Consider the following 15250-nt stretch of genomic DNA (forward strand, 5'->3'; position numbering starts at 1 on the left):
GTTTTGAAGCAGAGGAGACCCGAGTTAAGCCCCTCTGGTGCATTACACTACACCTTTGTTTCCTGGGAGATAAGGGATGGGCTGGCATCAAATACCACCGGGGAGTTTGCCCTTCTAACTCCATGTGAGTAATTTCCTTTCAGAAGGGAAACTTGCATGGCCAGGTGTGTTAACTGAATTATTCCCACAGAGCTTTGCATGGAGCTAAGGGGAGGGAAAGGCGGAATTGAAAACCTTCTCTTCTATCCCTATCACTGATCACCAGGAAGGTTATACTGAATTTAATTGCAATGCTAGGATGCTGTGGTCCTTGCCTCGGTGGGAGTGGGTGACAGAAGAAGAAAGAAAGAAATTTTTATCATTCAAGGCAAGAAACTACACTCGAGGGGGAAAGTGATATTTATTAGTTCAAGCTAGCTACAGAGGGCTGGCAAAGCTGCCAGAGCACCATGAAAATAGATCAAGAGTTTTTAAGCCAGGAAGTCCATGAACTTGTTTTTTAAAGCTATTTTCTCAATATAATTGGTTTCCTTTTTCAATTCTATGCATTTTTATCTTGTCCTTCTAAAATGGATGTGTCGACATAATTGGTTTAATCCCTTTAAAAATGGTTGTCTCAATATAAATGGTTTTCTTTTATTAATTCTGTGTATTTTATTTTATCTTCTTAAAATATCAAAATCATAATAAAATTTCAGAATACTGAAAAGGGGTCCAAAAGCTTCTCTCATCTACCAGAAAAGGCTAACAGATACACCACTCCAAACCCCAAGTTAAGACTCACACTTCTTGTAGATTCACCAAGTCCTCAAATGCAGCAGGATCAATCTCTGTTAGCTTGTTGTTGCTCAGATTTCTATAAAGAGAGGGGAAAAAATAGCATTAGAATGCATTACCGCAGACTTCATGTTTATAGAATGTTGTGGATTCAAATTCAACCTCTGACATTTCTTAGCTGAACGGCCCAGAGGGAGTCTCAGTTTTCTAATCTGTAAAATGGGTAATAACCAAACAAGACTACAACTCAACCAGGTTGTGAATGGTTTAAACTCCAAATAGAATAATAAGGTTGGTAATGAGATACGGTGGGTACTTTCCAAAACTTAGGAAGCTTTATATGATGCAAATTATTTTTTGCCAACTATTCCTAACACCATCTTCCACACCTCCATCCTTCCCTGATTATGACCAGAAGGTGCTCTGGGATTTTAATAGGACAATATCAGGACAAGCAAGCTTTTATTTTCCTCTGCTCTAAACCCAACTTAATGTCTCCTTTTAAAAACAACTTTAAAAAGAAACAAAATGGTTCCCTTTTAGCTCATACAGGCTTTACTTGGACATTTTTTAAACGTGAAGATGATGCTTTCCACTGGCCCTTCAGATGTCATCGCTCAACCCCATCCTTGCTGGCTAACCTCAGGTGACCGACCTCTCAGCTCCTTCATCACTGTGATAAGCCCAAACGTATCTCAAGCACCATTTCATCACTTATCCTTCGGGATGGTACCGAATGCAACTTCAGCCTGCATTTGCAGGTATTTTTTTATTTTTGTAAAGGAAATTCTTGAGTTTACCACCAAGTCTAGGGACTAATTAATGCAATGCCTTTGGCTTGAAAACACCAAACTGAGTATCCCTCCGGGTAAAGGGAAATCAGAAGAATGGATTAAGGACTGGCCAGGTCTCGATAATTGACTATAAACTATGAAGATGACCAGATGTATAATATAAAACCCCAGCCTAGAGGAAGCTTGCTGTCTTACAGAATGACTAATACTTAGTACAGAACCCTAGACCCCCATTAATAAAAACAGAAGGTAATAATCACAGACTAAAAGGGAAATTTTTCATAAATACATCAGTAGATTAAAGTCCTGGACTAAAGTCAGAACTGAGTTTAGTTAAGATCCAGCTCTGCTTGTGTGAACCTCGGCCTCAGGTTCTTGACTGGTGAAATGAGGGGATTAGTGTAGATTTACTCCCAAGATCCCCTCTACCTCTAAAGCTAGGATACTATTATGTTCTTGATTACTTGGGGTCAGCACAAAAAATACTGCCTAGATGCTGCTTTTCCCAACAACGTTATACAGCTGGTCTCGACAATTTATAAGTGATTTATCTACTGTTTAAATTATTACAGCTCCTACAGCCAGAATGTATCAGAAGCAGGATTTGAACTCAAGGTTTTCCTGACTCCAAAGGTCTGGCTCTTACCCCATATACCTGAATCTACTGTTGCAGCAGAATCCTGAGACATGATAACAGAGATCAGTCAATGAATTTGGTTGTATTTAATGGGGGTAGATTGGGGGGGGGCGGCAGAGTCCAGGTATGAGGACAATGGCTACCAACCACACAAATTCACCCCATCATTTGCCTTTATAAGCAATAATACTTTAACTCTAGGGTTATTGTAGGGTAGTGCCTTCTGTGTGCCAGGCACTGTGCTAAGAGCTAGAAAGCTATAAATGGCTGTTGGGATTATTCATTTAATCATCCACATTACTTGGAAATGTTCAGGTTTGTTTGGGTCCACTAACACTAGCAATATGCATGAATGGAAATTTCAACATCCATTTTTTTTTAGACCTGAACCTTCCATCTTTGACTCACTAATGTGATTGGTTCCAAGGCAGAAGAGTGGTATGGGCTAGGGAATGGGGTTAAGTGACTTGCCCAGGGTCACATTGCTAGGGAATGCCGGAGGCCACATTTGAACCCAGGTCCTCCTCCTGTCTCTAGGCTTGGATCTCAGTTCATTGAGTCACCTAACTGCCCCTTGTACTATATCTTAAAATAGGGAGACACTTTCCCCAACGTCAAACCAGAAGCAGCAGTCCTCAGGATTTGAACTTGTCTTTACAAACTCTAATGTCTAATTTTGAACTTGCAAATAAAGCTGACATTTAGTGAACTTCTAAATCCAGGGCCTAATCCATTAGTGTACCCTCAGCCCAGCCTGCCCTGCTCAACAGCAACCTAAATTCTTCCTCAAAACCTGTTCTAGGGACAGCTATGGGGCTCAGCGGATAGAGAGCCAGACCTAGAGATGAGAGTTCTTGGGTTCAAATCCAGCAACCAGCCCTTACTGCTCTTCTGCCTTGAGACCAATACACAGTATTAATTCTAAGATGAAAGGTACAGGTTTTAATTTTTAAAAGCCTCCCCAAATACGAATGGACAGTCCAATCATCCAAGTGAAAACTCCTGCTACCCCCTTAGTTGGAGGTTTTGTCTTCCTTATCTTCCTTCCTTATGTTCTTATTTTCCAAGATCATCCCCAAAATGTCAAGTTTTACTTCTCTTCCTCTAATCTCACCCATTTTGCTTCTCCTCCTTACAAAACCTTCTTCCATTTCACCTAATGCACCAAAGTAAATCAACTCACCTGGCCCCAAGACTACTACTGGCAATGGAGTAAACAAACAGTGTCAAGATTTCCATCTTCACGATTAATTTCCCTCATTAACTGTGCCCTTCCATGCAAGCGTCTGGATCTTTAAGAGTACAGCCTGCCTGAAGTCCCTACTGTCTTTTAACTGCACTCCAGGGACTTCTGAAATCAATACTGGCCTCCGCAGTTATCTGTTTCACCACAACGCAAAGACATTCATCTAAATAAAAGTCACCCAGCATTTGAAGCCAGCAGTATATTTAAAAGCCAAGTCCATGTTCACAACCCAACTAGAATTAAAGCGCAATTTGTCTGGAGATTATATTACTATAAAGATAGAGGCTGGTTACTGCTTTTGTTGAGGGCAGGATGGAAGGGAGGAGGGGAAGCTGTATTTTTGGGGTTTTTGGTTTTTAATCATACAGTAGAAGTCAAGTTTGAGCTTGTCTAAAGCTCTAGGCTCTTATTAAAGGGTCCCAGAGCTCAACAGAGATTGTGTTTATAAAAGAAAATCCCAAAGCACGGTGAGTCAACCCAAACCAAACAACACTGAAAGGGACTGCATGAAAAGATGGTGTGTTTAAAATAATTCACTTAACAGAAAAGAAAGTGTGTTACTTCTTTGCTTGGGTCTATGTTATTATAGACTTGGCAGTCTTGCAAGATTTTCAAGGATGAGAGAGAGGTGCTTTAGGAATGGAGATGGGAAAATAGCTCAATTTTTTTAAAAAGGGAAAAACTTTAAGAGTATGAAAACTGGATGCAGGAGCTCTGCTTCAATTCTAAGATCTATCATTAAAGGGAATGATTGTTGACAAATAGAAAGGGAAGCAGTCATTGCTTTTTAAAAAATGGATTCATCAAGAACAGGTCACTGCCCTCACTGTATCCAGGGAGGGCAACCAGAATGTGGCCAACAACTCAAATAACAATCACATGTGGGAACTGAAAGTGTTGTACCTAGAGAAGACAGAAGGGTAATTATTGACTTCGCTGTTCAAAGAACTTTGAGAGAAGTAGGACTGGAACCAAAGGAGAAAGAGCAGGGAGAGAGTTATGGAGAAGAGGTAGTAGATCCCCCCCCCCCCAGGTCTCTAAGCAAAGGGGGTATGGGATATGACCACTTGTAGGGTATTTCACAGATGAGATTCAGCTACCAAGCTGTTCCCCATGGACTTTCCAGCATATGAGTGCTGAGCCTGAAGTCAGTCCAAATCAGACTTCAGACACTTCTTAGCTATGTGACCCTGGCCAAGTTACTTAATCTTGTTTGCCTCAGTTTCCTCACCTGTAAAATGAGCTGGAGAAGGAAATAAAGAATCAGACATGATTAAAACAACTGAACAACAAAACACTCCTATGAATGATGTAAATGGGCTCCCCCAAATAAGCAGCAATCGAATTGTTTCTGCAAAATCTTAAAGAGATTATTGATGGTCTTTGAAGGTCCAGTGGATCATCATTACTTCCTTTCTTAGGAAATCATGAACATGGGGAGTAAAGAGAATGGGGGGAAAAGACCTACATAGGAAGTGGGCAAAACCGGGGAAACAAGATACAAAATGACAACAAATGGTTTAGGGGAAAAAACAATAAAAAAGGAATGCTACAAAATTGTAACAATAAAGCATGAGAAGATACTCTCCTCCCCAGGCTTCCTTGAAGACAGGGACCATAAGCATGGAATGCTACATATAATTTCAGCCTTTTTTGTTATTGTTTGCTTCACATGTTAGTTCTGGAGAATTTTTTTCTTCCCTCTTTTTAAAAAAAAATCTTTATTATGAAGAATGGCTTTTTGGGAGGGAAGTAGAAGGCAGATACTATGTGAAAGATAAGTGATGTAAAAACAAAAGACTATAATAAAAATGTATTCTTTCCTCCCCACCCCCCAAAAAACCCTTACCTTCCATCTTGGTTCCAAGGCAGAAGAGTAGTAAGGGCTAGGCAATGGGGGTCAAGTGACTTGCCCAGGACCACACAGCTGGGGAGTGTCTGAAACCAGGTTTGAACCTAGGACTCTCAATCCACTGATTCACCCAGCTGCCCCCTAAAAATGTATTCTTAAGTAAAATGAAGTAAGTCCTTCAGAGTACTTGGCAAATCCTCTGAAGCAAAATACCTAAGTAGGAAATTCAGATTTTTTTTAATCCAAAGATTATTTTACTGATTAAATTATAGGGTAGAGGTGTCAAACATTCTGGCTACAAGTAGCTTAAATGATTTCTACTTCAATGTGCTGCCATATTGAGTTTGGAAGGACTTACATAAGGTTAAAGACCGGTAAAGATTAAAAAGATCTAAAGCTTGAAAATATCTTTAGATCTGAGGGCAGCTTGGTGCATTGAGAACCAGGCCCAGAGACAGGACATCCTGGGTTCAAATGTGCCCTCGGACAATTCCTAGCTGTGTGACTCTGGGCAAGTCACTTGACCCCCATTGCCTATCCCTTAGCTTTCTTCTGCCTTGGAACCAATACACAAATTTTGATTCTGAGATCAAAGGGAAGGAAGGAAGGGAGGGAGAGAGAGAAGGGGGAGAGACCCTTAGATCTTTTAGCCCAAACCCCTTATTTTACAGATGAGTAAACTGAGCCTCCCTCCCTAATCGCACAGCTAAAGAGGCAGTACCAGAGTGACTCCAAATGTAGGGCTATTATTCCTGGTACCAAACTGCCTCCCAGGCCACAGCTATTAAAACTGATTTCCTGAAATGTTAAGCCACATGCAGAGCCCACAATGAAATGGGGTGGAGGGAGAGAAGGGGTTACCTTGAAAGTCTTAAAGGATTCCTATTTCAAGTAGCAAGACAAATACCTGAACAAACCCCAAACCTTTTGAAGTCCGGTATTTTTCCTACACACACAGCGTTCCCCTCTCCAGGTTCAATAGCTAAATTTTTATTCAGTCACAGGCTTCAGATTCTCCTGTCAAAACAATTTATCTGTCAGCAGGGCAGACTCTGTCAGCATTTCTGAACCTTTCAGCAACAAGTAAAGAGGCCCAAGGAAGAGTCTGGGAATTCAGTTACTGCCAAGCCCGCTTTCATTAAACATTTTGTCAGCCACTGTCATAACACACGTTGGGACGGCTGGGACACAAAGGGTGGGCAGAGCCCTGAACAATCAGGACCTGCCATGGAAATCCTTGTGGCTAATCTGTCCAGAGGTAAGCGAAGCCCATGCTTTACAGCACACAGAGAAGTAGGCATGGCGCCCTGCCTCCTCCAGCCAGGACACACAGTCTGGTCCAGCCACATCTCATGGCACTTGCACCAAATGGATATGGAGAGTGCTCAGCAGAGATCCCACAATGTCAAAACAAAGCCCGAAAAAATTACAATCCCCCAAAGTGAGCACTGTGTAATTAAACCTGCCAGCAGAGCTTGGGTCCTGGGGAAGAGGAGAAACCACACCTCCACCTCCCTTCTTTTATTTTGGGCTCCCTTGCTTTTCTGCAAGGGCACAAGTGTGAAACGTTACCTAACTGCACATCCTGACTGACTCGGTTGGTCCACTTTGCTGAAATGCGCCCCCTCCCAACCTTCTCTCTCTTAATTCTGTTTCAAGAGGTAGCTCTATGGGAATGTATTTGTAGTGAAGGTAAAAGAAGCCTCCCAGATTTGTAATCAAAGAAAGCACAACTAAGGACAACAACGTCAATAACGGAGATGAAAACACTGTGAAAGCAATGAGAAGAAATCCGCTGTCTCCTTTCTATTAGAGAATTAGGAATTAGTGTACCTATGAGAGAGAGAGAGAGAGAGAGAGAGAGAGAGAGAGAGAGAGAGAGAGAGAGAGAGAGAGAGAGAGAGAGAGAGAGAGAGAGAGAGAGACAGAGAGAGAGAGACAGAGAGAGAGAGAGAGACAGAGAGACAGAGAGAGACACAGAGAGAGACACAGAGAGAGACACAGAGAGAGACACAGAGAGAGACACAGAGAGACAGACACAGAGACAGACACAGAGACAGACACAGAGACACAGAGACAGAGACACAGAGACAGAGAGTGAGACAGGGAGAGAGAGAGACAGGGAGAGAGAGAGAGACAGGGAGAGAGGGGGAGGGAGGAAGGGAAAGAGGGGGAGAGGGAGAGGGAGGGAGGGAGAGAGACAGAGACAGACAGAGAGACAGAAACAGAGACAGAGAGTGAGACAGGGAGTGAGACAGGGAGAGAGAGAGAGAGAGAGAGAGAGAGAGAGAGAGAGAGAGAGAGAGAGAGAGAGAGAGGTTTCTGAATACTTTGTTGTTTTGTAAGTGATTCAATGAGGGGACGGAGTCAACCAAAAAATCAGCTTTTTGAACGAAATTTTCTAGGTTGAGTGGTATGTGCACAAGCGAATGTGTTTTAGCTCCTCACCACTAGAGAAACCATATTTTAACTGACATACTGATTCACAAAAGATTTCTGGATTTTAACATTTGAGTTTTCCCTAACTCAAGGTTTAAATTTTGAATTTTGTTTTAATTTTTTAAACAAGTATATTAGTCATACGGAAGGGTGTATCCTGACACATACATCGGCTACATGTGACATTTCTCAGGGTCCCAATAGCTCTGTATTTAGAGCCCAATTCCTGTTCTGACATTTGCCATTTCAGTGTGACCTTGGTGTAAGGAGGCTCTGAGCCTCAGTTTCCTCATCTGTAAAATGAAGACAACATAAAAATCTCCTATCTTTGATCTAGGCTACAGAGGAGTCATGGGTCTGAATGGGTGCTGTTAAGTTTCTATTCAGAGAGTTCACGGGGCTTGGCCACATTCACCTCAAATGCTGTGAAAGCACACAAATCTCCTTGATTTTTTTAACGCCTCCTTTATACAGATGGCCTTTGTCTTCACTGGAAACCAAGTTTCCAATCTTATTTCTATCTGTTTGGTAACCATAAAGCCCCCTGCACCAGGAAATGCCCTGGCCCTTGTGACTTCCCCTCCAGGACTATAATTCTATAAATTTTATCAGCATGTACATAATCCGCCCAACACCTTCCTGGATTACAGATGAAAACATACTTTCGCTGACTGTTTGATGTTGGCAAAGCACAATGCATGGAGTCCCTAGAAACTTCTTCAGCTGCAGCCTTCCAAATCGCCTTTCTTGGGGGAAGGGAAATGCTTTGGGTTCCAAGTTATCACCTTTATTATTACCTGCGGCTCCCCTCTGTCCCCCATTTCACCAGGCACCATCTCTGTCTGAGAATGCTATTATCCTGAGAACTCACTCGGGGCTGAACAGTCTAGCTAGGGAACATCTAGTATTTAAAAGAAAGTGAGAGAGGATGAAAATTCCTTAGTTATCAACTCTAATTCCCTTCTTTTTCCTTACTCGAAATCCCAGATTTTCATACAGCAAGTCCTTCTAAATATTGTGGATTCTGTGGGCAGACTTCGAATACACCACCTCCCTTTATGTATTCCAACTGACCACATCCATCATCCCTATCTTCCTGGTCATGAGCCACTAATTTGTAGCATCTTAGATCAAGAGCTGGAAGGGATGATATAAAAGATCAGAGTCACAAAAGAGCAAACTGAGGCACAGAAAAGTTGACTGGTTTTACCCAAGGTCAAGTAGCAGGGCTGAGATTCAAACCCAACTATCTGTTAAGATTCCTTGGAGGCTAAGATGGCAAGGAGAATTTTTTTCATGTTTATTTCTAGTACAGGGAAAAACAATGCATCTCCTTAATTCCCCAGAACCAGTGGTTAGTCCTTATCCCAAATTCTCCATTCTAAAAAGAAACAATCTGGAAAGAAAGTAGGAAGCAGGAGAGATGATAATTATCCACTCAATTTACTTTTCTCCCTCATTTTGTCAAAGTAATTACCAGTCTCTAGAGAGCCTGCAATTAATTACTAGAAAGCATCATTTTATATCATTAATACATTTCTCTCTTCTAGAAATAATGCTGCTAATCAAGGCAGAGGAGAGAGGACCACTACTGAAACCAGGAGCTGCAAAATTGGAACCAAGTAAGAACACTGTCTGGTCTTGTTCCCCAGTCAAAATAGCTAAAAATTAGATGGCTAGAATTCAGAAATTCAGAAAGAGGGTCACATTCAATTCCCAAGTCATGAAAATAGCAGAAATAACAGGCAACTATTGGGAAGGTACCATCCCCTTCCCTGACCTGAAGGGGATTTTAATTTTAAAAGAAATAACATTAAATATAATAAAAATAATAAATAATAATTTTAAATCCCCTTCCCTGACCTGAAGGGGATTTTAATTTAAAAAGAAATAACATTAAATATAATAAAAATAATAAATAGTAATTTTTAAACTATTTTTCAACTAACTCAGCCAAGACCACAGATTCAGAGCCAGAAGGAAACATATTAATTCTGCCATTTTATCTGTGAGAAAGTTGGAAAACTTATCAAGAGCTCATGTGTTCCAATTCTCTCATTTTATAGATAAGAAAATTATGAAACTTAGTACGAGCTCTTCTGGTCCAATTCTCCATTTTATAGATTAGACAGTTGAGGAATTTATCAAGATTCATCTAGTTCAAACCTCCCATTTTATAGCTGAGAAAGTTAAAACCCGGAGAGGTGATGAATTGGCCAACCCCACAGAATAAGTGGTAGGACTAGGATTTGAATCCAGGACCCCCAATAGGGAGAGCTATCCTTTCTGAAAGAAAAATTAGTTTAGATCTGGTCAGACAGAGAGGAGTAAAGAGGTTAGAAAGAAAAAGGAATTCCAACAGAGAAAATAGCATAAAGAAAAGTGTTAGAAGTTCATATTGCTATGTCATTCCCCCATGACAACAGGGCATTGATTAAGCCCATTTTTACAGATGGGGAAACTGACTTGCTGATGATGACCGAGTTGTCCCTTGTCTCCCAAAGCCATCACTACTTCCACTTGGAAAGAAGAATAAAAAAGAGAGAAAAATTAAGTGAAATTTGATGCCACCTCACTTGAAAAATGAGTAGCCTGGCCTATAGGTTCTTCCTTATCAAGAACTACCATATTCAATGACCTCAGTAGGCAACATGAACGCAGTACCTTACACAGGCACTGCCTGGGTCCAGCCCAGGTCTGCCAAAAGCAGAGTTCACATAAGGGAAGGGAGTCAGAAAAGGCTAATGAGGTAGATTGTGGCCACATGGGAAGGCAGTGCTCTAGCCTGGAATTCCCCCATCTAAAGTTTGGAATTCACCCTCTAAACCAAAGAGGGAAAAAAGGAAGGAAGGTTTTATTTTGACTTTTATTTCATTTTACAAAAGAACAAACTGAGGGCCAGGAAAGTTGGTTGATTTTGCCCACGGTCAAATGATAGAAAACAGTTGCACTGAATAAATGAAGTATTATTTGAGTTACTATTCTCTACTGAGAGCAAATCCTAGTATTTCCCTTGGGCACAGGTTCTTCACCTGGAGTCCATGAACTTGTTTTTTTTTATTTTTTTAAACTATTTCGTTGACTATATTTCAATAGAATGTAGTTGCAATCCTCTGTATTGTGATATAGTCGTAATGTAAACATGTTTATAATCCTATTTATTTTATCCACTTAAAACGTTCGGAGAAGAGGTCCAAAGGCTTTGCCAAACTGCCAGAGGGGGCCATAATATAAAAAAGGTTAAGAAATCCTGCTATGGAGAAGCAACATATCACCAGTGCCTGTCACAGAGTTATGTGTTAAATAAATGTATGAAGACTGACAAGAATGTTGATGATTTGGCTAGAATCAAGAATGATCTGATTTCAAATCTCAGCTGTGTGTAGGACAGGGCAGGTTAATTAAATTGTCTGAGCCTCAGTTTCCCCATCTATGAAAATGAGGAAATAGTTTTGTGTCCCCGATGCCTAGCACAGAACCTGACATAAAATGGGTGTTTAAGGAGTACGCTGTGATTGCTTTTATGTATCCCATATACAATCATATTTTTAAATGGTTTCCCTAGAAACTCACTAAAAATCCCCTAGTTCTGGGAGCCCTGGGTGTTGCGGGCTTTGACCAAGTTACCAGAGGTTCACTCATTTTATCAGGAGATTCCCTAGAATCCAAGTTTCCATCCAAAGCTTCCAAGCCAAATGGATAAAACCACTTAACGCTCACTTGGCCACCAGGGCCATCTGGGTAAATGGATGCTCTCCTTTTACCTAGTAGGTGCCTTTGAGCATCTTTCCCAAGAGTGTAGCACCTGGGAGTTAGGTTGGACTGAGTTCCAATGACTCCATCTTTTAGGAGAGCCTCCGAGCAGAGGATCTCTGGCTTTGTCACCTTGATTTGGTGACATCCTACAGAAAGCTAATGGGAGAGACCACATGTCAGCAACTTTGAAGAAACAAGCTAGAGACCAGACAAACTGGAGATAACCAAAGGAGGGAATGACAAAGGCACTAAGATTAAGGAGTTGTGAAGAAGGCTGAGTTTGAGCTGAGACTTAAGGGAAGCCAAAAGGAAAAGATAAGGAGGGAGGGTGTTTCAGGCATAGAAGACAGCCAGCAAAACTGTTCCAAGTGCAGAGATGGAGTATCTTGTTTGAGAAACATCAGGGGATGTTATTAAGAAGACTGGAAATAAGGAAGTGCTCTGAGATTGGAGTTAGAAAGATATGAGTTTGAATCCACTTACCAGCCCACTTGGCCTCCCTACCTTAGTTTCTTCATCTATAAAATGGGAATAATCCAGATAGAATGTTTGGCATTTTGCACACCTAGACAAGGGAGGACTTTGCTACTCTGCCAGTAACTAGAGATAAGGGAATCAACAAAATGCGATGGCCAGACCCTTAGGCAAGTGTTTTCCCATCAGAATTAGTTCCCAGGTCTCAGGTTATCCCAGAAGTACTCTCATTCATATTCATTTGGCCCTTTGAAAGCTAGCAGAATGCTAGGCACACTTCCTCTCAGCTGACTCACACAAAAACAGAGATTTAGAGGTAAAAGGGGCCTCAGGGGCCTTCTGGTCCAGCCCCCTCATTTAGAGATGGAGAAACAGAACCAAGTCTGTGAAGTTACTTGCCCAAGATGTAACAAGAGATAAGCATGAACTGAATTTGAACCCAGATCCTTATCCTTCCAGATTCAGTGCTTTTCCCCACTCTCACATAGGGCAAGAAAAGGATGATACCCACACTATGGAGCAAGACACAGCTACTTTCTGAACCTGGATAATATTGGGTTTTGTGACTGTACACCTCAGAGCTTAGTAAATGTCTGAATCCAACTCATCTACGCTATTGGTTTATATTCACAGATTATGCATCAATGAGACGCTCCTTGATTCCTCTGACCACTTGGAAAGAAATTAAACCATGCTGTTAGCCAACCAGAACACAGGATTACCTCGGGGGCCCTTTCCACATCCTTTCAAAATTGCTATTCCTCCGCAGTCAGGTGGTTTTATTTACCTGGCAGCCAGCTGCACACCAGAAATCCAAGGCATTTGAATCTATTGGTCCACCACTTACTGCCATTCTGTCCAACCAGGGAAAGTTGGGTTGGAAGAGAGAATGGAAGACAAAAAAAAAAATCAATCTCTTTGTCCAGGTCAATTGAGGACGGCCAGGCACCAGCCCCTCCTTCCTCAGAAAGCCCTCGTCGTTAATCCTTTGGAGCAAAGAGCTCAGGCTTTTGACTCAGACATAATCCCAGCCCTCCTCTCACCCCTTTGCCCCCTTATTACTCGGAGGGAGCTATTAGGGAAAGGGACACAACGCACTCTTTGGAACGGCAAAACCGGCCAGTCGGGGAATGGCACTGCGGCAAATCCAAATCCAAGCCAGCCTTCAGGTTTTCCAAGGTCTCCTATTCATACTGCTTCCGGGACTGTCTCCCTCCCTTCCTCCCTCCCAAACCATTTGCAGGTGCTCACTCAGGTAGGCCAGCCACCTGTGAAACCACCCCAGGCTTGCGAAATGCATCTTATTGAATGATCCTCATTTACTAAGAGCTTTTCAAACCTTAATCCTCCCAACTTCCGGAAGGCCACAGCTTTTGCAACCTTCCATCTGGAACCACAGGGTGCCCAGTGCCGCCAGGGGACCAAGAGGTCACCCAGAAACAAACGCCCTCCTCTCTATAGTTCAGGAGTCCAGGAAGCAGAGACCCAGCGCTCCCCTCCCCTCCCCTCCCCACCAGGGCCATACACATATATATTAAGGAACAAAAGCTCTTTGCCCCACAATCATTGAATTTAGATGGAAACTAAGGCACAGGAAAGCTTCTGGAGCCATTTGCATCCCTAATCAAGGCAGAAAAGATGGCATCCAACTAGGCTACGGTCCACAGCTTCTAATGACAGTTTTCAAAACCCAGCTAAAAAGTCCATTTGAAAAAATGAAATCCAGAAGCTCCTACATATAAGCAAAAACTTCATTTTGATCACAATAATGTAATGGGAATCAACTTTGAAATACTTCACGAGGCTGGTCAGCACGATGACCAATCAGGGTTAGAGAAGACTGGTAATGGATGGATGGATGGATGGATGGATGGATGGATGGATGGATGGGGGGAGAGAAGAGAGAGGAGAGAAGGGGAGGGAGAGAGAGACAGAGATAGAAAGAAAGAGACAAAGAGACAGACAGAGAAAAAGAGGCAGAGACAGAGAATGAGACAGTGGCAGAGAGAGAGGCAGAGACAGAGAGGGAGGAGAGAGAGAAAGCAGAGAGAAAGAAAGAAACAGACAAAGAAAAAGAGGCAGAGAGAGACAGTGGCAGAGAGACAGAGAGGGAGGAGAGAAAGAGAAAGAAAGAGACAGTGAGAGAGAGAAAAAGAGACAGAGAGAAAGAAAAAGACAAAGAAAAGGAGACAGAGAAAGAGACAGTGGCACAGAGACAGAGACAGAGAGGGAGGAGAGAGAGAAAGAAAGATACAGTGGGAAAGAGAGAGAGAAAGAAAAACAGAGAGAAAGAATCAAAGAAAAAGAGGCAGAGACAGAGAGAGACAGAGAGGGAGGAGAAAGAAAGAGAGTGGTAAAGAGAGACAGTGGCAGAGACAGAGAGAGGGAGAGAAAGAGACAGTGGGAGAGAGAAAAAGAGACAGAGACAGAGAAAGAGAGAGAGGAGAAAAAGACAGTGGGGGGAGACAGACAGACAGACGGACAGACAGAGTAAAATGAGAAAGTTGGACTAGATGAGCTGAAAGTACCCTCCTTTCCAGGCTAAAGTTATGGATTCTATCTATAGTGACTATTACGAAGATGACATCCTGGATTGGTCTCTCAAATCAAACTATTCATTTCTTGGTTTCATAGAATATTTTTATTTTAAAAACAGGGATTATATCAACCAGGTGGGGGAGGGGGGAATAAACATTTATGAAGCGCCTACTATGCATCTGACACTGTGACCAAATGCTTTACAAATAGTAGCTCCTTTGAATGGAGACAAAACTGGATGTGGTATCAAGAGAAATGGGTCCAATCCCAGGTCTGCCATTCTTTGCCTGTGAGATCTTCGATAAGTCAGTTTAATAACTTCTCTGAATCTATTTCCTTCTCTATTAAATGAGGAAGTTGGAATACATGGCCTCTAAATATGTGATCCCATGATGACCATTTGGGGCATCTGGTTCATTTGATTAAAGACAAGTCATCATAATGAGCCAATTAAAAGTTATACAAGATGCTTAGTAAAGTAAATGCCTTTAAACCAAGTCTTCAACAGGGGCCACTTCTATCATCCTTTGCCCAGATATAGACACTATACTTACACACCTGAAGAAAACCTAGATAAAAAGATATTTTAAAAACTGATTAGCATCAGAACAAGATTTAATTGAAGTTTCTTTTTGTGGATTCCTCCATAGATCATTAAGTCTTTCCTGACAAGGCTGGTTCTCCCAGTTTAGCCCCAGAAATATAAAGCTGAAGGCTACTCAGGAATAAAGATGAAG

At 41.9% G+C, this 15250-nt stretch overlaps 1 protein-coding gene across 1 annotated transcript in view; it reads right to left on the minus strand.

The window, feature by feature from the left end:
• LRIG1 (leucine rich repeats and immunoglobulin like domains 1) overlaps positions 1-15250 on the minus strand; it is a 140480-nt gene that overhangs the window by 86607 nt on the left and 38623 nt on the right. The window contains exon 2 of the mRNA XM_007500048.3: positions 785-856. Within this exon, the coding sequence (XP_007500110.2) occupies positions 785-856 (72 nt within the window). The remainder of the gene's footprint in view (positions 1-784; positions 857-15250) is intronic.

The sequence above is a fragment of the Monodelphis domestica genome, chromosome 7, assembly GCF_027887165.1.
Source record: "Monodelphis domestica isolate mMonDom1 chromosome 7, mMonDom1.pri, whole genome shotgun sequence".
NCBI lineage: Eukaryota > Metazoa > Chordata > Mammalia > Didelphimorphia > Didelphidae > Monodelphis > Monodelphis domestica.